Genomic DNA, 27,794 nt, shown 5'->3' on the forward strand with positions numbered 1-27,794 from the left:
TTAATTCCTCCTCAAGGACTCTAGATAATATCCTAAGCCATCTCCTTGAGTTATTTTTGTAAATACTAAAGCCCACACCAGGTGGGAGAAGTGAACTCCATGCAGATCATCAGCATGTAGACCCCAGAGAGGTTGGAACCAGAATGTGGGTGATTGAGATTCCGGAACATTCCAGGATATTATTCTGTCACCTCACCATCAATCAGTCAGAGGACTGTGCACGAGCTGATCACGTGCCCTGCAACACACCCCTCTGATCTTGCCTTTAAAAGCTCTTCCCTGAAAGCCAGCAGGAAGTTCGAGTCTGTTGAGCACGAGTTGCCCTTCTTCTTGCTTGTGTGTGAAAGTCGCTCTCTCGTCCGACTCTTTGCAGCCCCATAGACTATACAGGCCATGGAATTCTCCAGGCCAGAATACTGGAGTGGGTAGCCATTCCTTTCTCCAGGGGATCTTTGCAACCCAGGGACTGAACCCAGGTCTCCCGCATTGCGGGCAGATTCTTTACCAGCTGAGCCTCCAGGGAAGCCCAAGAATACTGGAACAGGTAGCCTATCTCTTCTCCAGCAGATCTTGTTGACCCAGGAATCGAACCAGGATCTTCTGCATTGCAGGTGGATTCTTTACCACCTGAGCTACCAGGAAAGCCCACACTTTTTCTTGCTTGGCACCCTGCAACAAATTGCAGGCTTCCTTCATCATAACCGGTTGTCAGTAGGTCGGCTTTGCTGAGCACGAGTAAGTAGATCCCAGTTCAGTTCAGTAAAAAGTGGTAGATGTTACTAATCGACTCCCTGTTTTCTACTGCCCTAGCTGAATAATTTCTCAGAAGCCAATCTCTCTTAGAATTCAGCTCCAAACATTAAAAGATTTACTTCCAGCCGAATTTTTGCAACATGCTGGGCAAGTATTACAAGAATTATCTGTGAAACACATAGATGTTTCAAAGAGCCAAAAATGGTACAGCATACTTCTTTCTTTTCCTATAGTCTCTATTTCAGATAATAGTGGAAGCATTCTGTAAATAACTTTAACTCTTTCTGTTGTTGTTATTGTTCAGTTGCTAAGTCATGTCCTACTCTTTTTGAGCTCATGGACTAAAGCACTCCAGGCTCCTCTATCCTCCACTGTCTCCTGGAGTTGCTCAAATTCATGTCCATTGAATTGGTAATGCTATCTAACCATCTCATCCTCTACTTCCATCCATCCATTTATCCATCTATCCACCTATTTATCTTTCAAATGCTTATTTGGCATTGACTATGGAAGATCCCCTGGAGGAGGAAATGGCAACACACACCAGTATTCTTACTTGAAAAACCCCATGGACAGAGGAGCCTGCCGGGCTACAGTCCATAGGGTCACAAAGAGTCAAACATGACTGAGCAACCGAGCACATATGTAAAGATATGGCACTTCCCAGGTGGCAGAGTGGTAAAGAATCTGCCTGTCAATGAGGGAGACGCAAGAGACATGAGTTCAATCCCTGGGTTGGGAAGATCCCCTGGAGTAGGAAATGGCAACCCACTCCAGTATTCTTGCCTGCGAAATCCCCTGGACAGAGGAGCCTGGTAAGCTACAGTCCATAAGGTAGCAAAGAGTAGGACATGCTAAGCGACTGAGCACACACATACACGTTAGGCTCTTTGGATATAAAGATTGAGAAGAATATCGTCTCTGGTCTCTAGACCTTGGACAGGAGGGAAAAGAGTAGTCTCAGAGTTCCAGGTAAGCCAAGCATGACTCACGATCAGTCCCTTTGGTGAATAGCAGGAAATTTCACTTCTGCTAGTAAACAAGGACGGAAGGGAAATGGATCAAGTTTAGTCAGATTATAAGTGTTGACTTCAACTTTCTACAAGGTGTTCCCAAACCAAGCAAGTGAGAAATGTTGTCATGCAATTTTAGCCATATTTTCTGCAGGTCTTATGACTCGATTTATAAGCTGAAGTGTTTTTGCTGACATCCTTTAACTTTCTTGGAGATAATCTTACTTCTTCTGTGCACCTGTCTACACGGCTTTCTACAGTCTACCCCTTCATCCTGGCGTTCCCAATTCTCAACTTGAAAGTTGAAAGAGAAGTATTAACACTTGAGAATGTCCTTACTTGTTTTAGATCATTCAAACGTATATCAGTGTTAACTTGTATCTAATTTATGATGTGCTTCACCAGGGTACTCTCTACTGCAACTGTAAACTCTTTAAAAATTAAAACATCTTTAGTTCTCGTTACAAAAACAGTATATGTTCAGTGTAGAAAAAGTAGTCAGAAGCCCTTTTCTCCTGATTTCAAGCACTTTATATTGAAAATCCATTTGTGCGGCCAGAAGGCTCTTCCGGCGTGGAGGCGCTGAGGACCTGTGATATTCTATTTACTCTCGTGTCAAGGGAATCTACAGCAAGAACTTAAAGGTCTTGATGGAAAAGTCTGAGTAACTCTCAGCTTGATTGCAGCTTGCTGCCTGGTGCTCAGGGAGCTGAGAGAAGGCCAAGCTTACAGCTGAATTTTCTCAAGTGGCTTGATTTTAAATTAAATGTAGTTGTGAGGACATCTGACTCCCAGCCTGAGCTATAGATTTCTGGAGCACTTTCATGAAGGTGAGGACTGGGTTTTTTCTTATTCAGTGCTGCTGGCCTCTCATAGCTAGTGTGATGCGAGACACACAGTGAAGAGGGCATATTCTACTCTCACTGACTGAGAGTTGAATTAAACTAAGATATTATGGCCCGATATAAAAAAATCTCTGCAAAGCATACAAGGTCATTGTGCCTTGTAATGGTCCTTTTTTTTTTTCTTTTTAAAGTGCATCTGGGGCAAGGGGTCTCACAAGCATAACCAAGCAGATTCCAATAAGAAAGATAGTGAGGAGAGTGCCTCCTCCAATAACCATAATAGCTAATGCCTGTCATACTTCATGAGGGCTTCCGCCATGGTTCAGCAGTAAAGAATCCACCTGCAATGCAGGAGATGGGTGTTCGATCCCTGGGTCGGGAAGATCCTTTGGAGAATGAAATGACAACCCCTCCAGTGTTCCTGCCTAGGAAATCCCATGGACAGAGAAGCCTGGTGGACTATAGTCCATGGAATTGCAAAGAGTCAGATGTGACTGAGTGCACACGTGCACGCACGCACACACACACACACACATGCACACACACACACGCATCATACTTTATATATACCGGGCACTGTTCTAAACATACTACAAATATTAGCCAAGGCAGTTCTCCCAGCAGTCCCTATGTTAGAGATGGGGAAACAGAGACCCACAAAGCTTAAGCCATGTGGCTGAAGTCACATCCCTGGTGCTTTCTAAAGCTCACATCACACACAGCCAAGTCTTTATCTCCCTTACTTTATGTAAAAAGTCTAATTGGAACTGTTGGAGGAAGAGTTGAAAACGAGCTGTTGGCAATTGTGTAGAGTGAATTCATTTCTCATCCAGTCTCTGTTCTCTGGGTGAGTTCTGCATCTGGAATGTTGATTCGGTATATGAAGATTGACTCCAGAGCTGACCAGAGGTCTCTCAAAGCTTCGAACCTTCAGGCTGGACTGTGCCCCTGGGCTATTTGCCGGGTCCTTCTAGGATCTTGCTATAAAAAAGGTGAGACGTCACTGCAAGTCAGTTGTTCTAGCTTCCAAGTATATAGGTTGGTAAAGAAGGTCAAAGCTTCATTTCCGAGGAAACACTGTCTTCTGAGGCATTCATTCACTCATGTGTGAAAGAGAGATGGAGAGAGGCAAAAATGTTTGTTTGCAACAATAAAACATATAGGATGTCAAACAGTGATAAGTTTTAGGGAGAAGAGTAAAGCAAGGAGAGGTGGTAGAGAGTGCTGGGCTGTGGGTGGGAGAAATGTCACATCGACTACTTTGGGTGTGTTTGAAATCTCTATTGATAATCTGAAATTCGGTCCACCCGATGCCTGTAGTGGTGCGTAAATGAGCTCTTTCTTTTTTCATTTGGCTGCCTCGGGTCTTGGCAGGCACAAGGTATCTATGTTGTGTCACGAAGGATCTTTTGTTGCAGCACATGGCCTCTCTAGTCGTGGCCGTGGGCTTAGTTGCTCTGTGGCATGCAGCATCTTAGTTCCCCAGCCAGGGATTGAACCCATGTCCCCTGCATTGCAAGGCAGATTCTTAACTACTGGACTACCAGGGAAGTCCCAGCTCTTTCCTTTCGTAACATCAATGCTACAAGAAGAAACATCATTGCACTAGTTGGCTATTGGATCCTCATTTCAGGGTGAAAGGGGAAAAAGTCATTTACTGAAAACTCAGCTTTGCTTGGGTTTGAAATTGTTAGCCCTGTTACAGTGGCAATTTATCCTGACCTTGAACTTTGTGATGTGCACCTTTGATAAAACAGACTGGGCAAAGTGAAAGCAACACCTTGGTTTAACCAGAAAATCGGGAAGCAGAATGCAAAAGATGACTGATACTGGCTGTTGGAGACTGGCCACACTGATGCAGGTGTTTCCCAGGTGGCGCTAGTGCTAAAGAACCCGCCTGCCAATGCAGAAGACAAAAGAGACTTGGGTTTGATCCCTGGGTGGGGAAGATTCCCTGGAGGAGGGCACAGCAACCCACTCCAGTATTCTTGCCTGGGAAATCCCAGGGACAGAGGAGCCTGGTGGGCTACAGTCCATAGACTCACAAAGAGTCAGACACGAGTGAATCAATGGAGCACGCGTGTACGCACACTGATGTTGACATCTTCTCACTGGGTCCAGAAACCCTTGTGAGCCAGGCAGCTATCTTTCACACTCCTTTCATTCCTTAGGCATCTTCCAAACAGACGGAAGGACCCAGGGCTTCAGAAATTCTGATCAGAGTGCTGAGGAGGCCACGTATGAAAATACTCCCGTGTGCTTGCCAAGGTCCACCCAGTGGTGCCGACCTCCACAAGAACCCAGGGCCTGGGGACAGGGCACGAGTTTGAAGCATACTCCAAGTGCAAGAAATGATCTTCTCAAAAATTTAATTGATTCGGCCAATTAGATCGATTCACTCACCAAACCACTCCTAGGAGCATGGTGCAGAGACAGGGACTTATGGGAAACACCTAACCACCGTCTCACCTACTTTGAGCAATGAGAGGAGCCCTGGGCATCAGCTGAAACAGAATCTGATCTGCCTTCTATCAGAGGGTAGGAAGATGCTCAATGACCTACTCTCCCATCCAAGAGCCCCAAGTGATGTGCTGAACGAGGGTGGAGGTGGGCTTGGCGAGGGCCGTAGAAAGCTCCATGATGTTCCTGGGGGGACTTTGCAGCAGGACAGAGAACTGGTTCCCACAGTCTTTAGGGCGCTGGTTGAAGGTTTGGTTCCTGAGCCCCCTCTCTGGAAATGGATGGGCCCCTTCTCCACCTCCTCTGGCAGCCTAGGAGCTGGCAGGTCCCCATAGTCTGGGAGCAGGACCATGGGTTTCCCAGGCCTGGGACGCGTTCCAGAAGTTAACACCAGTAAGGTCAGGATTTCCTGTAGCCTCCACACAACACAGCCTCCGGAGTGCTCCCAAGGAACATCGTGGGTCCCGCTGTTCTCCTGAGGACTTCTGCCCTTTCCCACACTCTAGGCAGGAAAAAAAAAAGGATCTTTTTATCCCTAGATTCTCTCTGGGCCTTATTGCTCCACCTCCTCACTCCAAATTGGAATATAAGTTACCTAAAATTGTTCTTAAGATTTTTACAAGATGTAGATTGACAAAATCACCCCTTCAGTCCACCCGTTCAACAGTCGGGATGTGACCCGGTGCCTGAGATGACCGTTTGGGCTACGTCTGCCCTGCCTGGGAGCAGTAACAACAACTCCAGTCCTCTTCTTGTACTCGTGCCAAGACACACTGTATTTAAGAAGGGTGGAAATTCCCCATGGCATTTTCTTTCTGATGTTTGAAATACTTGCTTATTTTTCCCACAGGAAACTTTACAGTTAGTGTGCATTCCTAAATCGATTGTTTTTCTTTCTCTTTTTTTTTTTTCTTTCCTGTCTTTCCCTCTTTAGCAAATCCTTGGGCAGCTCATGATGGACCTCTCTGCCAATGTGACACCTCACAGCAGCAGCACAAGGCATTTTCCTTTGCAAGGCATGCTTTGATCCATGGCTGCCAGTTTTCATGTTTGCTCAGTAAATAGCCGCTGCCTTGTTCAGGACTCCTCTTCACATGTAAGAAACATCTCCAAAAGCCAATTGGACCCTGTTATTTTTTCACCTCTCCTAGGCTCAAACTCATGGCTTTCTCTTTTTTAAAAAAAAAAAAAATTATTTTATATTGGAGTACAGCCAACTAACAATGTTGTGATAGTTTCGTGTGAGCAGTGAAAGGACTCAGCCATACACATATATGTAATCCACTCTCCCCCCAAACTCCCATCCCATCCAGGCTGCCACACAACACTGAGCAGAGTTCCCTGTGCTACCCAGGTGGACCTTGTTAGTTATCCATTTTAAGTATAGCAGTGTGCACATGAATTGAAGTGAAAGTCGCTCAGTCGTGTCCGATTCTTTGCCACTCCATGGACTATACAGTCTGTGGAATTCTCCAGGCCAGAATACTGGAGTGGGTAGCCTTTCCCTTCTCCAGGGGAATCTTCCCAACCCAGGGATCAAACCCAGGTCTCCCGCATTGCAGGCGGATTCTTTACCAGCTGAGCCACAAGGGAAGCCCAGTGTGTACATGTCCACCCCAAACTCTCTAACTATCCCTTCCCCCTATCCTTCCCTCTGGCAACCACAAGTCAAACTCATGGCTTTCTCTTGACAACAGTTCCAAGGGTTCCCATGGGGCGGGCTACGGGACCCAAGACCCACCAGACTCTCCGGGTCAGTAACAGTTTGCCAGGTTTTGTATCCTGGTTACACAGGAAGTACCACAGGCAAAGGAAATAGAGACTCGAAGATAAACTAGAAGTGGCTGGTGGCCGAAGAGAAAAGTTTCCAGTTAGAACGCTCAGGGGGTGGGGATGGGCTGTTTTACAGCTCTTAGCTTCGCATGGTCATGAGGGGCAGTCCTGTGAGGCAGAAGACGGAGTGAAATGTTTGCAGAGGATGGAGGATGGAGTCGGAGAAGCCCTGTGTTTTGAGGCGCCTGAGGCTGGGGCAGGGGCGGGAGGCATCTCCCATCTCAGAGAGATTGTCAGCAGACTTGACTGGGATCTGGGAGCCCGCTGGACCAAGTGGAGAGGCTGCAGTCATTTTCCCTTTCCTGGGATTGCCTGTTTTCAATTAAGGTCCAAGTGAACTCTCCAAGTTAGAAGATGTGAGGTTTTAGGGCTTCCAAAGCAGTTTTCATGGTCAGATCTAAATAACTGAGATTCAGCTGAATTCTGTGAGTATGTATGAGAATCTGCTCTCCATAAGTCACTGTGCTAACCATGGCTGTGTCAACTACGTGACCCCCTGGGGAAGCCAGGGGCCTTGTCCATAAGGGCTTGGAGCTTGGGGGAACAAATATGGACATGTGAGCAAATACATTTTTCTAAGGGACTTAGGATATAATCATATAAGATAATCTTACAGGTCCAAAATTGGGAATGGTGATTCTCCTTGAGGAGTCAAGGAAGGGTTAATAAAGAGGTGATAATTTTGCTGAGGTTTAAAGGGATTAAAGTGGGTGAGGTGTGAGAGATCAGTAGGGCTTTGCTATATGTGATCTGGAGTGGAAGGATCATTCCTGACAGAAGGAATACTATTAGGAAAGTCACAGGGGGAATTCTCTGGTGGTCCAGTGGTTAGGACTCAGCACTATCACTGCTAGGATCCTGGGTTTGATCCCTGGTTGGGGAACTAAAACCCCATAAGCCAAGGCACAGTCTCTAAGAACGGCCATCCCCGGCTTGTCCATCCAAAGCCTGAATAGCCACACGTGGTGACCATCACACTGGATGCTGCAGCGGTGTCTCAGGAGGACTCTCTCTGCCTTCAAAGTGCTTGTGGTCTGGGGAGGAAAGGATTCCTAAAGAGGCAGCTATGATACCAGGCAAAGCAAGCTTGGTGGCAGAAGGGAAGTAACCAAAATGAACGTAGAGGGAATTCACGATGTAAGCTGTGGGCAGAGGAACAGGAGTAGGAGGAGGAAGAGGAGGCTGAGTTAGCTTGTGGGAGCCTCCCATGCCTGGTCTTAATCTGACAGGTCTGCAAGGACTGTGCCTTAGAAGATAACACTGAGAAAAATTGGCTAATGTGTCAGGAGACTGGAAGCCAAGGAGAAACGCACTTCACATAGTCAAGGTAAAAGATAAGGAGACCTGAACTTGGACGATAACAGTCAAATGGAGACAAGGCACTGAACTGGGAGGTGTTTTGAAGCTTATAAAGATTTCATTTTGACTAACCGTGAAGTTAAAAGTGAGAAAATTAGTAAGAAACAAAATACCGATGAACCCCAATTTTAATATAACAAGAAACAACATAGTCCCAGATTTAAATTGGACAATATGAAACTGTCATTTTTGTAGGTTAAAAAATGGTCAACTATCAGTAATTTCATGAAATTCAAATTTACTTGATCATAGGGTCCCCTTAAATATCACACTGTAGAAAAGGTATAACCCCAAACAAAACAACATTAAAAGAAGCAAAAATTAACCACGGATACAAAAGAGCAGGAAGTCATTTATTTAGCAGTGAGACGGGTGAGGGCATGTTTTAAAGAGAAGACTCTGTTCTTAAGGAGACTGTGGGGTAAAGAATTTCCCCGTGGCTTTCAGCCTAAGGCAAAAAAATTCCAGAGAAATGTGGTTAGGTGAGTGAAAGCCCAATACTTGTTTTGAAACTAAAGAAGGGTGTTGTAACCTACTTCAATTTACAATTTCCTATACATCTCCCTTTGGGGCTTTTCTTAAGAGAAGGTTTGTTCCAGAGTTATTGGCAAAGATTAAAGATACCTCCAATGAAATCTTCCCTGAGTCCATTTTCTGTCTGTGCTCCATTCACCATAATATATACTGAAGACAGAGTTTAGGAACAGAGAAAAACCTACTTAGCTCTGTTAAGCTAAACCTTAAGCAAACCTTCCATTACATGAAGGTGTCATTAGGTCACCTAGGAAATGTTAATGACTACCCAAAAGTGAACCCTGTGAGTTCCAGTCAGAATGATGCAAGTCGTAGAACCTCCGTAATTTTCACTTCCAAATTCTGAGCCACATCAGCGTGCTTCCAAGCCTTCACACCCACTGATTCCGTTTTCTCCCATTCTTTGCTTTTTAAGGAATGCTAACGCATCCTTCAAGCCCTGGCCCACCCCAGCCTTGCCTTCTCCCAAGGACCTGAAAACACACAGTTCATGCTTTTATTTCCATTGTCTTCAGTTTGGTTGTCTCCCAATGTTAGTTTGGTTTTCACTCTTAGATTCAATCAAGAAAACAAGCCCCAAAATGCCTGTTGACCAGTGTGGGCCAGTGTTGACCACTAAAATGAAGGAAAATAAATTTCAAGACTCCACACTGATAACAGGCGACATTTGTGTTACTGAGATAAAGCAAAAAGCAAAAAAAAAAAAAAAAAAGCCATTGTGAAAGAGTTTGCAAGTATTTTGTATACAAAAGTATGGGGTTTCCCTGGTGGCTAGCGGTAAAGAATCTGCCTGCCAATGCAGGAGACATGGGTTCAATCCCTGGCTCGGGAAGATCCAAAGGAGAAGGAAATGGCAACCCACTCCAGTGTTCTTGCCTGGGAAATCCCATGGACAGGGGAGCCTGGCAGGCTATAGTCCATGGGGTCACAAAGAGACAGACACGACTTAGCAACTAAACAACAATAAGAAAGTATACATCAGTTATGTGTAATAGAAATATGTTTAGAGAGGCATAGAAAATATTTGAAAGGATACTCATCAGTTTCCACTAGGAAATGAAATTGAGGATGACGGAAGGCTTATGGGCATTCACAATATTATTTGATCAATGCTTCATTCCTTGATTTTAGTTTAAAAAGAATCCTTTTATTGAAAAACAAACATAATTCTCCCATACTGGATCTCAGAAAACTGGGGTTCATTCAAGACCATCACCAAAGGTCATATGTCCCAGAAACCCAGAGCACCCAGGCCCAAATGGAGACGTGTCTTCAAGCCTGTTCCTTGGTGCTTCTAGTAGAACGTGTTTGTCATACCACAGGGTGATTGCTCCAGGGCCAAACACAGACAAGTTAACTAACTCAGGAGGCCACATTTCACACCCCGGGGAATGAGCATCAGGAATAAATGAGGGAGCTTCTAAGTTAAGTCTTTTAACAACAGAAAAGGATTGTTGCCCAAGAAAAACATAGGACTGGCAAAGATTTTAAATGCAATATTGAAGACTTCCCTGGTGGCCCAGCAGTTGAGACTTTGAACTCCCCACTGCAGGGTGCACGGGTTCGATCCCTGGCTGGGGAGCTGAGATGCCATGTGCCAAAAAAAAAAAAAAAGAAAGTTTCTTGAACTGAATAAAAATGAAAGTACAATATATCAACTTAAAATTTTTTAAATAACTGCAATATTGGACATCATCTGACTATGAGTTAAGTAGCTGTACCCCAAAATAGGATGTTTCTTGCATGAATCCTCTGATCTGAGCTCCCTGCCACCTCCCTGCCCCTCTTGTTTCTTCCAGCACCTCCTCTTACAGTTTCCACCTGCCAGTCTTCAACCATCAAATCCCTATTCCCTGATTCCATTAAATTCCCTACCCCTTCAAAGTGAGACTTAGATTTACCTCTAAACATCCCCAAATGTCAGCAACTGTGTTACGGAGACTCTGCTTAACAAAGGACCTTGTCTCTAGCATGTCTTCCTGGATGTACCAACGTGTAATCAGGTGAATCAACATCTGACTTCATCAAGGCTCCTCATGAGACCGATCAAAGCCCATTCAAAGCCGGCAGAGGTATAAAGTGGAGGGAAGGTCCTCCTAAAAGCAGTAACAACAGAACAATGAACATTCATCAGACTCTTTCTATGGACCAAGCACTAGACTAAGACCTTGCCCCTGTAATATCTTGTTTAGTCTTCACAGCAACTCTATAAAGTTATGATAGAAAAAAATTTACCCTGAACTTGGTCTGCACGATGCAATTTATAGCCTCCTCTTGGAAAGAAATTAGGATTTTACTGATCAAATGTTTAAGCTGTTTTCTGATTAACTTTAATGAAATTAAGACTTGCTCGGGGGACTCATTGCCTATGCCTCAACTGACTGATCAGTTAAGAATCTAGTGACCATTTTTAATGACTTACGTGTTTCTTTTAATAATCAGGCTGACAAGGATAATCTACTTATTGCCTTTCTCTGTGAAATATCTTTACCAAAAGTGAATCCTCTTTGGGCTGTAAGAGGATTTTTTTTTTCCCTTCCTTATTGCAAGATTTTTGTATAATATTGACAATCAAATTGCCAGGATTTTTTAAAACAATTTTATTTATTTATTTTTGGCCACATTGGGTCTTCCTTGCTGCGTGGACTTTCTCTCGTTGTGGAGAGCAGGGGCTACCCTTTAGTTGTTGTGCAAGATGGGCTTCTCAGGGCGTTGGCTTCAAGAGAAGCCAGGAGCACAGGCCCTAGGGCACACGGGCTCAGTAGCTGTGGCAGGTGGGCTCGAGGGCCTGGGCTTAGTGCTTGCAGCACACGGGCTTAGCTGTTCCATAGCACGCGGAATCTTCCCAGACGGAGCCGTGTCCCCTCGGATCGGCAGGCAGATTCTTATCCACTGCGCCGCAGGGAAGTCCCTGCCTGGATTTTAAGTACTCTTTCCCCATGGTATTCTTGCCTGGAGAATCCATGGACGGAGGAGCCTGGCAGGCTATCGTCCACGGGGTCACAAAGAGTCGGACGCGACTGAGCAACTGAGCACACAAGCAAGCTGGCTTCTCACCTCCCGCTTTCCTACCACAGCTTGTGACTGTCAGTCTCATTTGTCTGTGGAAACCGTTCTCGCAAAGTCTCACCAGTCAGGGCGTCAATACCCTTCATTAAACCAAATTCTAACTTTCCAGTTTTGATGTTGGTGATAAAATTTCCAAATGGGGAAAGAAACCTGGATGTGCAGCCATCCCCTGCGTCCTCTATACATTGTCCTTCTCCTGCAGGTTCTCCTTTACCTCCACGACGGGTCCTGCCGCACAGGAGTACAGTTCCCCCTTTGTTGTTCCCGGTTAATCGACACCAAAGCCTCACGCTCTCCTCATGACCGAAAGCCGCCTGGAACAGTTAAACCAGCTTGGCTCGAGGCCAGGGGAGAAGTAACAGAAATACTCAGACAGCACATCCTGGTGAGTAACTTCCAGGTAAGTATGGGGCTCACAGTTTAGCGTTCTTTGTAAGATCAGGGTCACCTACAGGTCCACTTGACAGAGGTTATCTTAACCTACTGTTCAGAGGGGGTCTTGGTGTATCCAAACTCCTTAAATTACAGACCCAAGGTGGTGAGGTCACAAAGCCTTGTCTGCCTGCCTAGGAAGTACCTTCAGACTCCACTTCCTGTCTAACCTGTATCAGACAGGAGTATCCAACAGAAACACTTCAGACTCTATGCCAAAGAAATATCAGAGTGTCCGAAACATCAGAGTGTCCCCATTCAAAAATGTCTAATCACTGAATATTCAGTTATTCATTCATTTAGTCATTCAGCAAACCTATCATATGCTATCTCTCTGCCTTTGATCTTAATAGTTTTATTTCTAAAAGGGTCACCCTCCATCCCCACCCCCACTTTATCTGGATATCTCTATCTCATCCTTTAGGTCTCAGCCTAAATGCTCCTTCCTCCAGGAAGGCTTCCCAGATACTTTGTAATACCTCACACTTCACCTGCTCAAGCTCTTATCCCTCCTTATTTAGTCACCTCTTTATTTGTTCCTTTTTGTTACCAGACTAGTACACAAGCTCCATGAGTAAAGAATTTGGTCTACCTCATTCATTGTGTCTCTAGTTCCTGACTTAAATAAAGTGTTATGTAAATATTTGTTGAATAAATGAATTGTGTAGCATAATGCATTGCACAGAGGGTTTTTAGTTAAAGAGCTCATGTTACATTGTTGCTACTTGAAGTTGCTGACATCTTCAGGTAGAAAGAACTTCAACTATTGTATGATAGAATCAAAACCAGTTTCCTCTCTTCTGCTTTGAAAGCAAGGGGTCCAGAAGATACTGGTTTATTTCTCCTACTCTGACAGTGCCATCTTTCTATGAGACAAAGTATTTATATTAAATGGAGGAGGTTATTAAACAAACGAGACAGTGAATCCGGTAATAAGACCCTATACTTTATTTCTGACTCAGCTCACCACCTCAGGCAACCCACTTAGCAGGCTTTCAAGTCTGTCCATGAATTAGGATGTTAAATGATCAGCCATATTTAGAAATCCTTAGGTGGTGACTGTAATTCTCAAGTATCTATATTCTCATTTCAGTCATTGTTGTTGTAAACAGGGAAGGATACCCAGCCTTATTAAAATGCCATTTTGAAAAGTGTCATTGACTGTAAACTTACTGTCATACCACCTTAATTCACCTGGCACTTAGGTAAAAAATGCTCCTGTCAAGCCAAAGACCAACTCAAAGCAAACTCTTATTAATGGGGGTATTAAAATTATAAATTCTCCTGCATGTGGGTCAAGTTCTGATCAGCTTAGCTTTTGAGGTTGAGACTTTGAATAAGACAACAGCTGTGGTTCTTCCACTTTCTAAGAAACACTATTAACCCAGAGTGGAATGTGCAGAAGACCTGTGGATCATCTATTGTAAACAAGTCTATTCTGGTCTGTGTCAGTTCCCTTTCGAGAAAACAAGCCCAACAGTTAACAGCTTTAAAAAAAAAAAAAAAAAAAACACATAGAAAGGTGAGAAAAGAAGTACACATGCATGATTTTTTTTCTCTTTACATTTGTCCCTTATATTGCTTTTATAAAAACTTTTATTCGTTCATGTATTTATTTATTTTTGACTGTGCTGGGTCTTTGTTACTGCACATGGGCTTTCTCTAGTTGCGGTGAGTGGGGCTACTGTGTTGCAGTGCGCAGCTTCTCATTGCAGTGGCTTCTCTTGTTGTGGAGCACAGGCTCTAGGCACAGGGGCTTCAGTAGTTGCAGCATGCAGCCTCAGCAGTTGTGGATCAAAGGCTCTAGAGCACGGGCTTCAGTAATTGCAGCACGTGAGCTTAGCAGTTGTGGCCCACGGGCTTAGTGGCTTACTGGCCCTGCGGCATGTGGAATCTTCCCAGACCGAGAATCGAACCTGTCCCCTGCATTGACAAGTGGATTCTCAACCACTGGGCTCCCAAGAAAGTCCAAGACCCTTATATCTCTAATCTACTAATATTAAAGGACTTACTGAATACCGTTTTGACTGGCCAATAATTTCTTCCTAGGAACACAATCCCAGTGGATTTCTTCTATGGGAAAAAAACCTCATAATGCCTACATGGAGGAACTTTGGAATGATGACTCTGATGATGTGAAAACCTTCCAAAAAATACCTCTGCAGAACCTACGTGTGCCAGGTAACCTCTGTGGTGGAAGGCAGTTCTTCTCAACTTTAACAAAGTCACACTGGTCAGTGTGAGTTCTACAGATGATGTGACTCAGCTTCTAAGCAAGTAGCTCTTTTAACCAAAAGAAATTCAACTCAATGTAGGATGCTGATCCCAAATACAGTGCAACTAGCAGAGAGCATGGAGGCAGGATTTCACAGTCACCTTAAAAAGACACTTGTCCCCAAGTCTCCAAAATATAAAGAAAAAAAAGAAAACTTGCAGGATAAAAGAAATAGTGAAAACTTACCCCTTAATTAATATGTAAAAAAAGAAGCACCATCATTCTGTGGAGCATATAGGAGAGAAGTAAAGACCCCACGATAGCTTTATAATATCCTTGTTTTGAAAGTCTCATCCTAGTGCAGAATCTCATGAAATAAGACATCGTGGGAAATATGGAAGAGACTTGGTGGAACTTGAACAAGGCAGGAGAAGGGACCCAGGCTACCCTAGCATGAAGATCTTTCCCAAAACACTCTGGCTAAAGATCCCTCTTAGGTTCTTATGTTAAGGACTGAACATTTATATGAAAATCCAACTGTATAAAACATTCAAAGGTATACATGTTTATATATACAAGGTGAAAGTCGCTCAGTCATGTCCAACTCTTTGCCACCCCATGGACTATACAGTCCATGGAATTCTCCAGGCCAGAATACTGGAGTGGGTAGCCATTCCCTTCTCCAGGGGATCTTCCCAACCCAGGGATCAAACCCAGATTTCCTGCATTGCAGGCAAATTCTTTAACAGCTGAGCCACAAGGTAAGCCCAATGGATATATCATGTGTATGTGTGTGTGTGTGTGTGTGTGTGTATGAGCTTCCCTGGTGGTTCAGATAGTAAAGAATCTCTATCTGGGTTCAATCCCTGGGTTGGGAAGATCCCCTGGAGAAGGGAAAGGCTACCTGCTCCAGATTCTGGCCTAAAGAATTCCATGGACAGAGGAGCCTGTTGGGCTACAGTCCATGGGGTGGCAAAAAGTTGATCATGACTGAGCATGACTTGTGTATATGTATGCCTAGTTAAATATAAAGGAATTCCCATTGCAACCATTCTCAAAAAAGGTACTTTGGTATTTTTATGAAGTATTAAGTTCAAAAAATTCCTCTGAGTGTTGTATATGTAGACATTGACCAAGATGGATCAGACATCCAGTTTGACTAGTTTCCACTTAAAACAACTAAAAATAATGGATAAAATGAAAATAAACAAACAAAAGTTATCTCAACTACATTCACAGGTTAGCAAAACATCAAGAATTCTCAGGTTAAAAACTAAGTAAAGACAGGCAACCAGAAACAAAAGCAGAGACAGCTTTTACATTGAGCATATTTACCATGAACTTGAGCCTTGGTGTTCGAAGTCTTACAGAGTTTGGAAAAGAAGAGGCAAGGACAGGGACCCCTCTAAGTGTGACTTAATGGAACCCCCCCCTCCAAAAAAAAACCCTGGACCCCAAAGGCTATCCTCTAAAAGCATACCCTAGGAGCAAACTTGATCTCTGCATTTCTCCCTGGGGGGGAGTGAGAACAAACACTGTCTGGAACTTTGCCACTGAGTAGAAGGGGAAAGCCACATGCCCGTCTGCGCGTGGTTTGCAATCCCAATTTACACAACCTGTGCTGTCCAAAAAGTACCGTCAAAAATGTAGTTAAAAGTGATCCCAGAATGGCAGTTGTACCTGTTGCCTGGCAGAACCAAATATAATTCTTTTCTCGAAGAACTACCTTCATCGCAGAGACAGAAGGGAAAATCTGGCCAAAGAGAGAATACCGAATTAGAAAATAGAGCTGAATAAACTATACGGAATAAGGCATAGAGAGATGAAGAGATGGGAAATAAAAAAGAGTTTTTAAGAATCATGGATGGTAGGTTGGGAGAAACTATCTCAGGTCTGATGTGAGTGCCAGAGGGAAAAAGAATCAGATATAGAAATAACATGTGAAGAGACAATAGTTGAGAAGTTTGAGAACATTCAACTAGAGATTCAGAAAGATCAGTATAAAGCAGGATGTGGGTGCTAAGTTGGTTCAGTCGTGTCCAACTCTTTGCGACCCCATGGACTGTAGCCCACCAGGCTCCTCTGTCCATGGGATTCTCCAGGCAAGAATACTGAAGTGGATAGCCATTCCCTTCTCCAGGGGATCTTCCCAACCCAGGGACTGAACCAGGGTTTCCTGCATTGCAGGCAGATTCTTAACTGTCTGAGCCACCAGGGAAGCCCTGGTATGTACTTGAATTATTGCAAAACCATCATCCCCTCCCCTGCAACCCTGGTGCATGAAGAAAATGTCTTCCACAAACCTGGTCTCTCATGCCAAAAAGTTGGGGACCACTGAGTAACTTCTAAAATAGAAGAGGAAAAAGAATGAGAAAATTAAAAAAAAAAAATCTATAAGAAACTGAGAAAAGGAAGCAATGAAACATAGAATAGGGACAAGCACACACACACACAAACACACACAACTGGAAAAAATAAGTCTAATTTATAAACCTGGTAGTTATAACAAATGTAAATAGATCCAATGATTTAGTTATGAAGCAAAAAAGATGCAGTTGGATTTATAATGTATCATTGTATGCTTTTTTACAGAGGCGCACTGAAATACTTAAATCATTAAGACTGAACACAAACTGATGGAAAAAAGATACACCATATAAATATTAACTGAAAGAATGCTAGTTTCGTCATACTAACACCAGCCAAAATAGATCCAATTTAGGCAGTGACTCGGGTCTTCACTTTTTGTGCTTCCTTTCTCTTACAGGGGCTTCCCTGGTGGCTCAGACGGTAAAGCATCTGCCTCCAATGCAGGAGACCCGGGTTCGATCCCTGGGTCAGGAAGATCCCCTGGAGAAGGAAATGGCAATCCACTCCAGTATTCTTGCCTGGGAAATCCCACAGACAGAGGAGACTGGCAGGCTCCAGTCCATGGGGTTGCAAAGAGTCAGACACGACTGAGCAACTAACACACATTTCTCTAACAGTGAAAGATCACCTTGAAAGCGTCACATCCTTGGCATGTAGTTGTTGTTCAGTCGCCCAGTTGTGTCCAACTCTTTGTGACCCCATGGACTGCAGCACAGCAGGCCTCCCTGTCCCTCACCATCTCCTGAAGTTTGCCCAAGTTCATATCCATTGTATTGGTGATGCCTTCTCATGCTTTGACGCTCTCTTCTCCATCTGCCCTCAATCTTTCCCGACATCACGGACTTTGGTACTCAGTCATGTAGTACCAAATATTTTTTCCTTTATTCTTTGACAACTCCGTGAAGTGTTGATTATTCAAAAAGTCCTAACATCTCTTGCTCAGAAACTGCTTTGAATTTTTGTTTTTCTTTTCTCTTTTAAAACATTTTATCAGCTACACCAGAAAAGTATGAAAACAAGTCTTTCTGCCTCCTCCATATATCACTTAACTATCATCACTGGGTCTTGTGGCATTTCAGTATCATCTCTTTATTCTATTTCCATGCATGACTTATTTTATAAATCCATGCCTCTTTTAGTTTCTGCAACTTTCATTTAGGTTCCATGGGTTTCTCCTTAAATCAAATCCCCATTGTTTGGATGTGCAGAGTTTACTTGTGGTCCAACTTTCTCTTTCGGGTGCCATGCATTTTCAGATGAAATCAATTAATGTTTGATTTGATCCAAACGGTTTCATGGTATTTTAAGTAACAACCATGGCTTCAATTAAAGCTTCAACTTTCTTTTTTTTTCAGTACACACCATTCACCTGAAATCTTGGTTCCTTTCAGCTAATTGAGCTTCATCTTATATTTCACATTAAGTCCATCTCATGTTTCTGTTTCAGCTTGGACTAATCTATTTGAGTTTCTTACTCCACTTGTTTTACTCTGTGCTGTTCTTAGTCGCTCAGTCGTGTCTGACTCTTTGCGACCCCATGGACTGTAGCCCGCCAGGCTCCTCTGTCCATGGGGATTCTCCAGGCAAGAATACTGGAGTGGGTTGCCATGCCCTCCTCCAGGGGATCTTCCCAATCCAGGGAGCAAACCCAGATGTTCCGCATTGCAAGCGGATTCTTTACCGTCTGAGCCACCAGGGAAGCACAAGAATACTGGAGTGGGTAGCCTATCCCTTCAGGGGATCCTCCCCACTCAAGAATCAAACCGGGGTCTCCCGCATTGCATTCTTTACCAGCCGAGCTACCAGGGAAGCCCCAGTTCCCCAGAAGTCAAGCATATTCATTCAGTTGACTGAGGAGATAACTGGTTCCTCTATCTGATCTTTATACTCTATATGTCTTGCACTTAGTGATCCCATTCTAAGCTATCCTCAACTGTGTGTTATGCATGTAGCTGACTGCCCTCTTGCTTCTGTCCTCATCCCCATCCAGGTTTATTAAGCACTTGGTGACTATATCAACATGATGTTTATGAATCAGAGAATCTTGGTTTTCAGTTACCATCAGTTGCCCTCTCAGAGTCAAGGGTCAGGAAATAATGAGATCAACCATAGCAAACAATGGTACCTATGAGGGAGCCCATTTCTTCCTCCTGGTGTTCCTAAACTCTGTACAATGAGCTGCATTTTCCCATCAAAGTCTTTGGATCAATGTTTGGATTCTGTCACAGACCAGCTAAGTGAGCCTGAGAAAGTCACTTAATTTCTTAGAGCCTCACTTTTTCTCTTCTGTAATACAGAGATTATTATTATCATATCAACTGTTGTACAGATTAAATGTGACAGTGCATGGAAAGCTTTTTGGAAACTGTAATCTGATTAATTAAATATAATCTGATTAATTAAATGCAATCTGGTTAATGAAGTAATCCCAGTTCTCCTTAAAACTGAAACTATACCCAAATTAAGACTTATCTTATAAAAAAAAAAAAAGACCTGTCTTATAAGGCTTCTAGGGGGCCAATCTTGACTCTTCCAATCTGATTATCAGTAATTCAATTTGGACTCTGGCAGCCCCCTGGTTCTGGGTCCAGTGGGAAAAGTGGGGCAAATTATTTAACCTCTGTCTTCTGCTTGAGCCACTATTCAACACTCTGTCTAGTCTTTGAGATATTTTAATAGATGCTTTTAAATTAAAATATATATATTTATTCATAAGTCAAATAACGGAGAAGGAAATGGCAACCCACTCCAGTGTTCTTACCTGGAGAATCCCAGGGACAGGGGAGTCTGGTGGGCTGCCGTCTATGGGGTTGCACAGAGTCAGACACGACTGAAGCAACTTAGCAGCAGCAGCAGCAGCAAATAAGGTACACTGTAAGAAATGTACTGTAAATAAAGGCATTTAAAGTTGCTTTTTCCTATCAATTCTGGGCAAATCATTTCACCTCTATGGGCCACAGTGTTTACTGTTCTAATGTTGAGTTTCCACACTCAGGAGGGTATTTTGAAGGTTATTGGGAAAGTCCCTGATGCTGGGAAAGATTGAGAGCAGAAGGAGAAGAGGGCATCAGAGCATGAGATGGCTGGATGGCATCACCAATGCAATGGACGTGAACTTGGGCAAACTTCAGGCGATAGTGAGGGACAGGGAGGCCTGGCGTGCTGAGTCCATGGGATCACAAAGAGTCAGACACAACTGGGCTTCTGAACAACAACAGCGTGATAAGCCCAACATACACAGGGCATCTACCCTTTATTGCCATCACTTTACATCAGGGATTGTCTTGGTCATCTCATGGGTGTGTGGTCAGTCACTTCATCGGGTCCGACTCTTTTGCAGCCCCATGAACTGCAGCCCACCAAGCTCCTCTCTCCATGGGATTTCCCAGGCAAGAATACTAGGGTGGGTTTCCATTTACTCCTCCAGGAGATCTTCCTGACCCAGAGATCGAACCTGGTCTCCTGTGTCTCCTGCATTGCAGGGAGATTTTTTTTTTTTTTTTTACTGCTGAGCCAACAGGGAAACCCCTTAGTCAACTCAGGCCACCATAAAAAATACCACTGACTAGCTGGTGTAAAGAACGGAAATTTATTTTCTCACAGTTTTGGAGGCTGGGAAGTCTGAGATCAAGGTGCCAATTGATTCAATTCCTGGTGAGAGCTCTCTCCTTGGGGTGCAGATGCCTGCCTCCTTGCTATGTCCTCACACGGCCTTCCCTCAGTCCATGTGCTCTTCTGAGGTTCCTGACTCCATCATGAGGGGCCACCCTAGTGACCTAAACTAACTCCACTCGCCTCCCTATGGCCCCACCTCCACTCAGCTGTGCACTGGGAGTTAGGACATCAGCATGCGAATTTGGGAGTGGAGACATTCAGTCCCTGACGTGATTATGACGACTTTTGTTACTGTCACATTTATCATGTAATGTATATATTTTCTCTCCCTGTGATCACTGGACTGAGGTCAACCCGGTTATGGTGAAAACCCTGCCCCTGCTATTAAGAATCTATTTTCAGTATAAAGGTAGGTCTGGAGAGTTTCAGTAACACATACACTAAGGAGAATATAATTTTACTAACTGATGCCTGGGGAGACTTCCCTGGCAGTCCAGCAGTTAAGACCCCACACTCCTACTGCAGGGGTCCCAGGTTCAATCTCTAGTCAGGGAACTAAGATACCACATTCCACGCAGTGCAGCCACAAAAGAAAAAAAAATATGACACCTGGAAATATGAGCTAATAATGATGACCAATCAGCTGAATCCAGGACCCTTTTAGGTAAGCTCTGTGCCTCTATTGTATTAGTTGCTCAGTCGTGTCCGACTCTTTGTGACCCCATAGGTTTGCAGCTCACCAGGCTCCTCTGTCCATGGAATTCTCCAGGCAAGAATACTGGAGTAGGTTGCCATTTCCTCCTCCAGGGGATCTTCGCAACCCAGAGATCCAACTCGGGCCTCCTGCATTGCAGGCAGATTCTTTACCATCTGAGTTATCAGGAAAGCCTAGAATCTTTAAAAACCTGGTCAATTAGCATTCTATAGATATGACTCTAGCCTGATAAACCCTATTGAGATAAGTGAGTCTTCGCACATCACTTAGCTCAGATGTCCTCAAATGCCTGGAAATATTGACTTGGCCAAAAAGTTTTTTCTGGTTTCTCCATTACACTTAGGAAAAACCCCAATCAACTTTTTGGTGAACCCAATATTTGAGAAGTCAAGGTTGATCCACCAAAAAGTATATGAATAACAGCTCCCGGAGGGGGCAGCCCATTGCATCTCTGATTTCTCGTCACGGCAGACACCTGAAAGACAGAGTAAATACACAGCATGCAGCAGGATTGGAGTCCCCATCAGGCCGAATCAAGGGGGGGGGGAGGAACAAACTTGAAGCCAGGGTTGGTTCCATCAAGTCACACTCTCAAATTGATCAAAAAGTAGGAAGGCTCCTTGTTCTCTCACACAGATTAGAAGAGCAACTCCAATGATCTCCAGGTATGACATAAAATATTCTGTAAAATAAGCCATGAAATCAGAAGACGATTGCTTCTTGGCAGGAAAGGTATGACAAACCTAGCAGTGTGTTGAAAAGTAGAGACATTACTCTGTCAACAAAGGTCCATACAGTCAAGGTTATGGTCTTCCTAGTGGTCATGTATGGTTGTGAGAGCTGGACTGTAAAGAAGGCAGAATGCCAAAGAATCGATGTCTTCGAACTGTAGAACTGAAGAAGACTCCTGATAGTCCCCTGGACAGCAAGGAGATCACACCAGTCAATCTAAAGGGAAATCAACCCTGAATACTCGTTGGAAGGACTGATGCTGAAGTTCCAGTATTTTGGTCACCTAATGCCAACAGTTGACTCATTGGAAAAGTCCCTGATGCTGGGAAAGATTGAGGGCAGAAGGAGAAGAGGGCAACAGAGGATGAGATGGCTGGAAGGCATCACCGATGCAATGGACATGAATTTGGGCAAACTCCGGGAGATGGTGAGAGACAGGGAGGCCTGGCATGCTGCAGTCCATGGGATCACAAAGAGTCGGACACAACTGGGCAACTGAAAAAAAACAACATTCTCTAAAAAGGGTATGCCTTTAGCATATGGCCTGATTTAACTCCTGCTTTTTGGATGGAATATTTCTCTCTTTTTTTTCCTTTTAATTTTTTGTTTCATATTTCTAGCCCTTGTTATTTATATTCTCTGATGGATATTTTAAGTATCTGTAATATGCCCTCAATGTTTCAGTTCACAAGTGTCTCAAGGCACTTGAAAAGATCAGGACCAAGCAAGGGGCCAAGGCTGATGTGTCTCCAACAGTACTGGGCTGGAGTTCTCAGCGGGACAGTCGATCCAAAACAACCCAGTGAGTGTTGCGAGAATCAGAACCTCTTCTCGCATGTTTGAGAATTTTTGTTCTGAGCTCATCTGTGGTGAGACCTATGTGTGCAAATTTCACAAGGCTTTAATTAACAGCTTATTTTTCTAGAGGAAATTTGCATTCACTTTTTCCACGTGCTTGGTAGTGCTCTTCCCAGCTTGACCAATTTAAAGTTCGGTCATGAATGTACAAATAGTTAATACCATTACTTGTTTATGAATAATTTCTAATAAATTGTTTTATAGTCAAAGAATTTGGGCGATAAAAAATTCTTTGGAATGTCTTAAGGTTTTCTTTGTAGTCAGATAAATGATTTATTTCCACAGCTGTCTGGGGGATGTAGTGAAGAGTTCAGTTCAGTTCAGTTCAGTCACTCAGTCGTGTCCGACTCTTTGCGACCCCGTGAACCGCAGCACGCCAGGCCTCCCTGTCCATCACCAACTCCCAGAGCCTACCCAAACCCGTGTCTGTTGAGTCAGTGATGCCATCCAACCATCTCATCCTCTGTCGTCCCCTTCTCCTCCTGCTGCCCTCAATCTTTCCCAGCATCAGGGTCTTTTCAAATGAGTATTGTAGTGAAGAGTAGGGCACAGAATTATCTACAGACCCATGTCTGGATCAGGTTTGTTGACTGCATTATTTGAGACATTCATACTGTTACTTACTGTTCACTTTTTTTTCTGAAAAAAGTATGCTACAGTCTTTACTATGATTCTGGATTTTATAAGGTCACTTCGCATTTCTAGTTCTTGTTTTACCTTCTATGTTTTACTGCTATGTTATTTGGAGACAAACATTTATTATCTCTTCCTTATAGATTATGCTTTTTATCACTCTCCCATATTATCCCTCAGATTTTTAAAATCTGGTATTATATTGTTACTGAAGTAGGAAATGGCAAATCACTCTAGTATTCTTGCCTGGAAAATTCCATGGACAGAGGAGCTTGGCGGGCTACAGTCCATGGGGTCGCAAAAGAGTTGGACACGACTGAGTAACTGAGCACATGTTAATAAAGCTGCCTTTACTTTTCTTTGGCTTTTTGTTTTGCTAAAATCAGAATTCGCTCACAATGCAGGAGACCCCAGTTTGATTCCTGGGTTGGGAAGATCTGCTGGAGAAGGGAAAGGCTACCCACTCTCATATTCTTGGGCTTCCCTGGTGGCTCAGCTTGCTAAAGAATCCACCGGCAATGCAGGAGACCTGGGTTTGATCCCTGGTTTGGGAAAAATCCCCTGGAGAAGGGAAAGGCTACCCACTCTGTATTCTGGCCTGGAGAATTCCATGGACTGTATAGTCCATGGGGTTGCAAAGAGTCAGACATGATTGAACAACTTTCACTTTTGCTAAAATATCTTTGTATGTCCCATTAGTTTCCACTCTACTATTTTACTTTAGTTGAATTTATTTTAAACAGCACAGAGGTAAAATTTGTAAGTATCCTGAAGCTGCTTGTTTTTTGTTAAAGTATTCCTTTACTTTCATTGTGATATTCACTTTATTTTTACATTTTACTTTCTGTTTGTAATCAGTTTTCATTGTTGCTTCCTCTTGATACTGTTCTAAATTTGCTGCATTGAAAAGTTTTTTATTATTATTTTTATTTCCACCTTAACATTGCAAATTAATTAGGAACTCTCTCTCTGTCAGCTACTCATTAACTCCCTAACTTTTAAAGTTACAAAGTCATAGATATGTAGTAATAAAATTAAGTAATAATAATGTTCTCCACATCAAGATTTTTATTAATCTGTTCTCTACACCACCAACCCCAACCAAGAGTTTCCCATCACCCTTGTACCAACTGGTGAGACTCATTTAAAACTGAAATCGTAACCTAAGTATCACTCATAAACATTAGAGCTTACTGCCTGGGGAGACAGCTATTATTTCATACAGATACATGCAGTCAGCCTCTTCTATTTAGGGGATTATTATTTAACTCATATTATAGTTCACAGCCCTTGTCATCATCTTTTAATTATACATCTTAGAAGTACATTGCTCACTGCTGTTTCTTATACTCATCTTCTCCTATCCTGAGATCTAGGTTATCATTAAATTTCATTCAGTTAGAATAATTCCTCCAGTCATATAAAAAGTGTACCTTCAAAAAGAGTGGATCCCAGCCTGTTTAATAATGGCTGTCTTTTATAATAGCAAATGAAGCAACAGACAAACAATTAATCTCAAAAATATACAAGCAACTCCTGCAGCTGATTTCCAGAAAAATAAATGACCCAATCAAAAAATGGGCCAAAGAACTAAACAGACATTTCTCCAAAGAAGACATACAGATGGCTAACAAACACATGAAAAGATGCTCAACGTCACTCATTATTAGAGAAATGCAAATCAAAACCACAATGAGGTACCATTTCACACCAGTCAGAATGGCTGCTATCCAAAAGTCTACAAGCAATAAATGCTGGAGAGGGTGTGGAGAAAAGGGAACCCTCTTACACTGCTGGTGGGAATGCAAACTAGTACAGCCACTATGGAGAACAGTGTGGAGATTCCTTAAAAAACTGGGAATAGAACTGCCATATGACCCAGCAATCCCACTGCTGGGCATACACACCGAGGAAACCAGAATTGAAAGAGACGCGTGTAACCCAATGTTCATCGCAGCACTGTTTACAATAGCCACGACATGGAAGCAACCTAGATGTCCATCAGCGGATGAATGGATAAGGAAGCTGTGGTACATATACACAATGGAATATTACTCAGCCATTAAAAAGAATACATTTGAATCGGTTCTATTGAGATGGATGAAACTGGAGCCCATTATACAGAGTGAAGTAAGCCAGAAAGAAAAACACCAATACAGTATACTAATGCATATATATGGAATTTGAAAGATGGTAACGATAACCCTATATGCGAGACAGAATAAGAGACACAGATGCATAGAACAATTTTATGGACTCTGAGGGAGAAGGTGAGGGTGGGACGTTCTGGGAGAATAGCATTGAAACATGTATATTATCATATGTGAAACAGAACACCATTCCATGTTCAATGCATGAGACAAATGCTCAGGACTGGGGCAATGGGATGACCCAGAGGGATGGGATGGGGAGGGATGTGGGAGGGGGGTCCAGGAAGGGGAACACATGTAAACCCATGGCTGATTCATGTCAATGTATGGCAAAAACTACTACAATATTGTAAAGTAATTAGCCCCCAACTAAAAAAATAATAATAATAAATAATAATAATAATGGCTGTCTTTTGTCCTCACATTTGAATGACATTATGACTCAATTTCTCTCGAGACTTGTAAATGATCTTTATTGTTTTCTAACTTCCAGTGTTGCACATAAGAAGTCTGATGCTGGTCTAATTCTCCTCTTCCTATAACAGCTTTTTTCTTTGCACTGGAAAGTTTACTAAACTTTTTTTTTTAATTTTAGAAGATTTATTTGGATGAATTTGGTTTATATGTCGTTGTCAGAAATACTTCCTGGAATTGGTGGAACACTTTCAATCTGAAAAAGCAAGATTTTGTTCAGCACAAGGAAATTTTATCTATTGTTCTTTCAACTATACTTATCTCCCATATATTTTTTATCTCTTTGTTTGTAATTCCTGTTATCTATGTCTTCCATGTCTTTTGTCTTTTCATCCATTTCTTCGAGATTTTGTTCTGCACTGTGTACTACTTTCTCCACTTGCTCTTTCAGATAACCAATTTGATTTTCATCAGGAACTGCTCTCTCTTTGAAGTCATCTTTTAACTTTAAATTTGGAAATTTTGTGTGAGACTTAAAATACATTTCCAGAAGTCTTTTTATATTCTCTTATCTCATTAAAACTTCTCATTGCATTTCTATTAAATCTCTTATCTGTTTTCCCATTAATTCTGCCTCAGTCAGTTCAGTTCAGTCACTCAGTAGTGTCCAACTCTTTGCAACTCCATGGATGGCAGCACGTCATGTTTCCCTGTCCATCACCAGTTCCCGGAGCTTGCTCAAACTCATGTCCATCGAGTCAGTGATGCCATCTCATCCTCTGTCATCCCTGTTTCCTTTCACCTTCAATCTTTCCCAGCTTCAGGGTCTTTTCAAATGGATCAGTTCTTTGCATCAGGTGGCCAAAGTACTGGAGTTTCAGCTTCAACATCAGTCCTTCCAATGAATGTTCAGGACTGCTTTCCTTTAGGATGGACTGGTTGGATCTCCTTGCAGTCCAAGGGATTCTCAAGAGTCTTCTCCAACACCACAGTTCAAAAGCATCAATTCTTTGGCGCTCAGTTTTCTTTATAGTCCAACTCTCACATCCATACATGACTACTGGAAAAACCATAGCTTTGACTAGACGGACCTTTGTTGGCAAAGTGATGTCTCTGCTTTTCAATATGCTGTCTAGGTTGGTCATAGCTTTTCTTCTAAGGAGCAAGCATCTTTTAATTTCATGGTGGCAGTCACCATCTGCAGTGATTTTGGAGCCCCCCAAAATAAAGTCTGTCACTGTTTCCATTGTTTCCCCACCTATTTGCCATGAAGTGATGGGACCGGATGCCATGATCTTAGTTTTCTGAATGTTGAGTTTTAAGCCAACTTTTCCACTCTCCTCTTTCATCCGCCTTAGTAGCACCTATGTAATCTAGCTGTTTAAGCTATTAGGCTTATTGAAGTGATTTGTTACTTTCTTTTCCTACTCAGATCACCGAGTGTGAATTTCTTCAGCAAGAAACAATGCAAGTCCAGCTACTGGGTCTCTCAGGTAACAGAGATTTGGCACGTGGAAAACCATTCTTAATACAGTTCTTGACACTCAAAAAATATTTACTGAATTAGACTGATTTTAGGGATGACCCTAGTGGTGTAGGGGCTGAAATTCCACTCCCCTAAAGCAGAGGGCCCGAGTTCAAACCCTGGTCATGGAACTAGATTCCACATGCCACAACTAAGAGTTCACGTGCTGCAACTGAAGATCCTGTGTGCCACAGCCAAGACCCAGCTCAGCCAAATAAATAAAAATAAACTAAAGATCCTGTGTGCCACAGCCAAGACCCAGCTCAGCC

At 43.0% G+C, this 27,794-nt stretch overlaps 1 protein-coding gene and 1 non-coding gene across 5 annotated transcripts; both read left to right on the forward strand.

The window, feature by feature from the left end:
• The first annotated feature begins 204 nt into the window (after nucleotides 1-204).
• LOC145529139 (uncharacterized) lies at nucleotides 205-27,754 on the forward strand. Of its 4 annotated transcripts, XM_081548880.1 has the most exons (6): nucleotides 1,198-1,725; nucleotides 4,783-5,149; nucleotides 6,006-6,167; nucleotides 12,069-12,266; nucleotides 14,348-14,479; nucleotides 27,433-27,754. In XM_081548880.1, the coding sequence occupies exons 3-5, from the start codon at nucleotides 6,102-6,104 to the stop codon at nucleotides 14,435-14,437; spliced, it is 354 nt and encodes a 117-aa protein (XP_081405006.1). In that variant the 5' UTR covers nucleotides 1,198-1,725; nucleotides 4,783-5,149; nucleotides 6,006-6,101; the 3' UTR covers nucleotides 14,438-14,479; nucleotides 27,433-27,754. The 4 variants fall into 4 exon arrangements, with proteins under 4 accessions (XP_081405003.1, XP_081405006.1, XP_081405005.1 ...); XM_081548879.1 differs by lacking the exon at nucleotides 27,433-27,754 and having other exon boundaries at nucleotides 1,503-1,725; nucleotides 14,348-14,727; XM_081548878.1 differs by lacking the exons at nucleotides 1,198-1,725; nucleotides 4,783-5,149; nucleotides 27,433-27,754 and adding exons at nucleotides 2,293-2,596; nucleotides 3,445-3,603 and having other exon boundaries at nucleotides 14,348-14,727.
• Nucleotides 17,286-17,358, forward strand: TRNAW-CCA (transfer RNA tryptophan (anticodon CCA)). The gene has a single exon. It is a non-coding gene; the product is annotated as a tRNA-Trp (tRNA).
• Nucleotides 27,755-27,794: the final 40 nt, after the last annotated feature.

Source organism: Giraffa tippelskirchi, chromosome 12 (assembly GCF_054371585.1).
Source record: "Giraffa tippelskirchi isolate mGirTip1 chromosome 12, T2T-mGirTip1v1.2.pri, whole genome shotgun sequence".
In the NCBI taxonomy this organism is placed as follows: Eukaryota; Metazoa; Chordata; class Mammalia; order Artiodactyla; family Giraffidae; genus Giraffa; species Giraffa tippelskirchi.

What these genes read in the sequence shown, in the direction of transcription:
- LOC145529139 (XM_081548877.1), top strand. Translation starts at nt 6,102, where the DNA reads ATGGCTGCCAGTTTTCATGTTTGCTCAGTAAATAGCCGCTGCCTTGTT. An exon ending in TTCAGGACTCCTCTTCACAT is followed by an intron (nt 6,168 to 12,068) that starts GTAAGAAACATC and finishes CTTCTCCTGCAG; the next exon opens with GTTCTCCTTTACCTCCACGA. An exon ending in TCCTGGTGAGTAACTTCCAG is followed by an intron (nt 12,267 to 14,347) that starts GTAAGTATGGGG and finishes ATTTCTTCCTAG; the next exon opens with GAACACAATCCCAGTGGATT.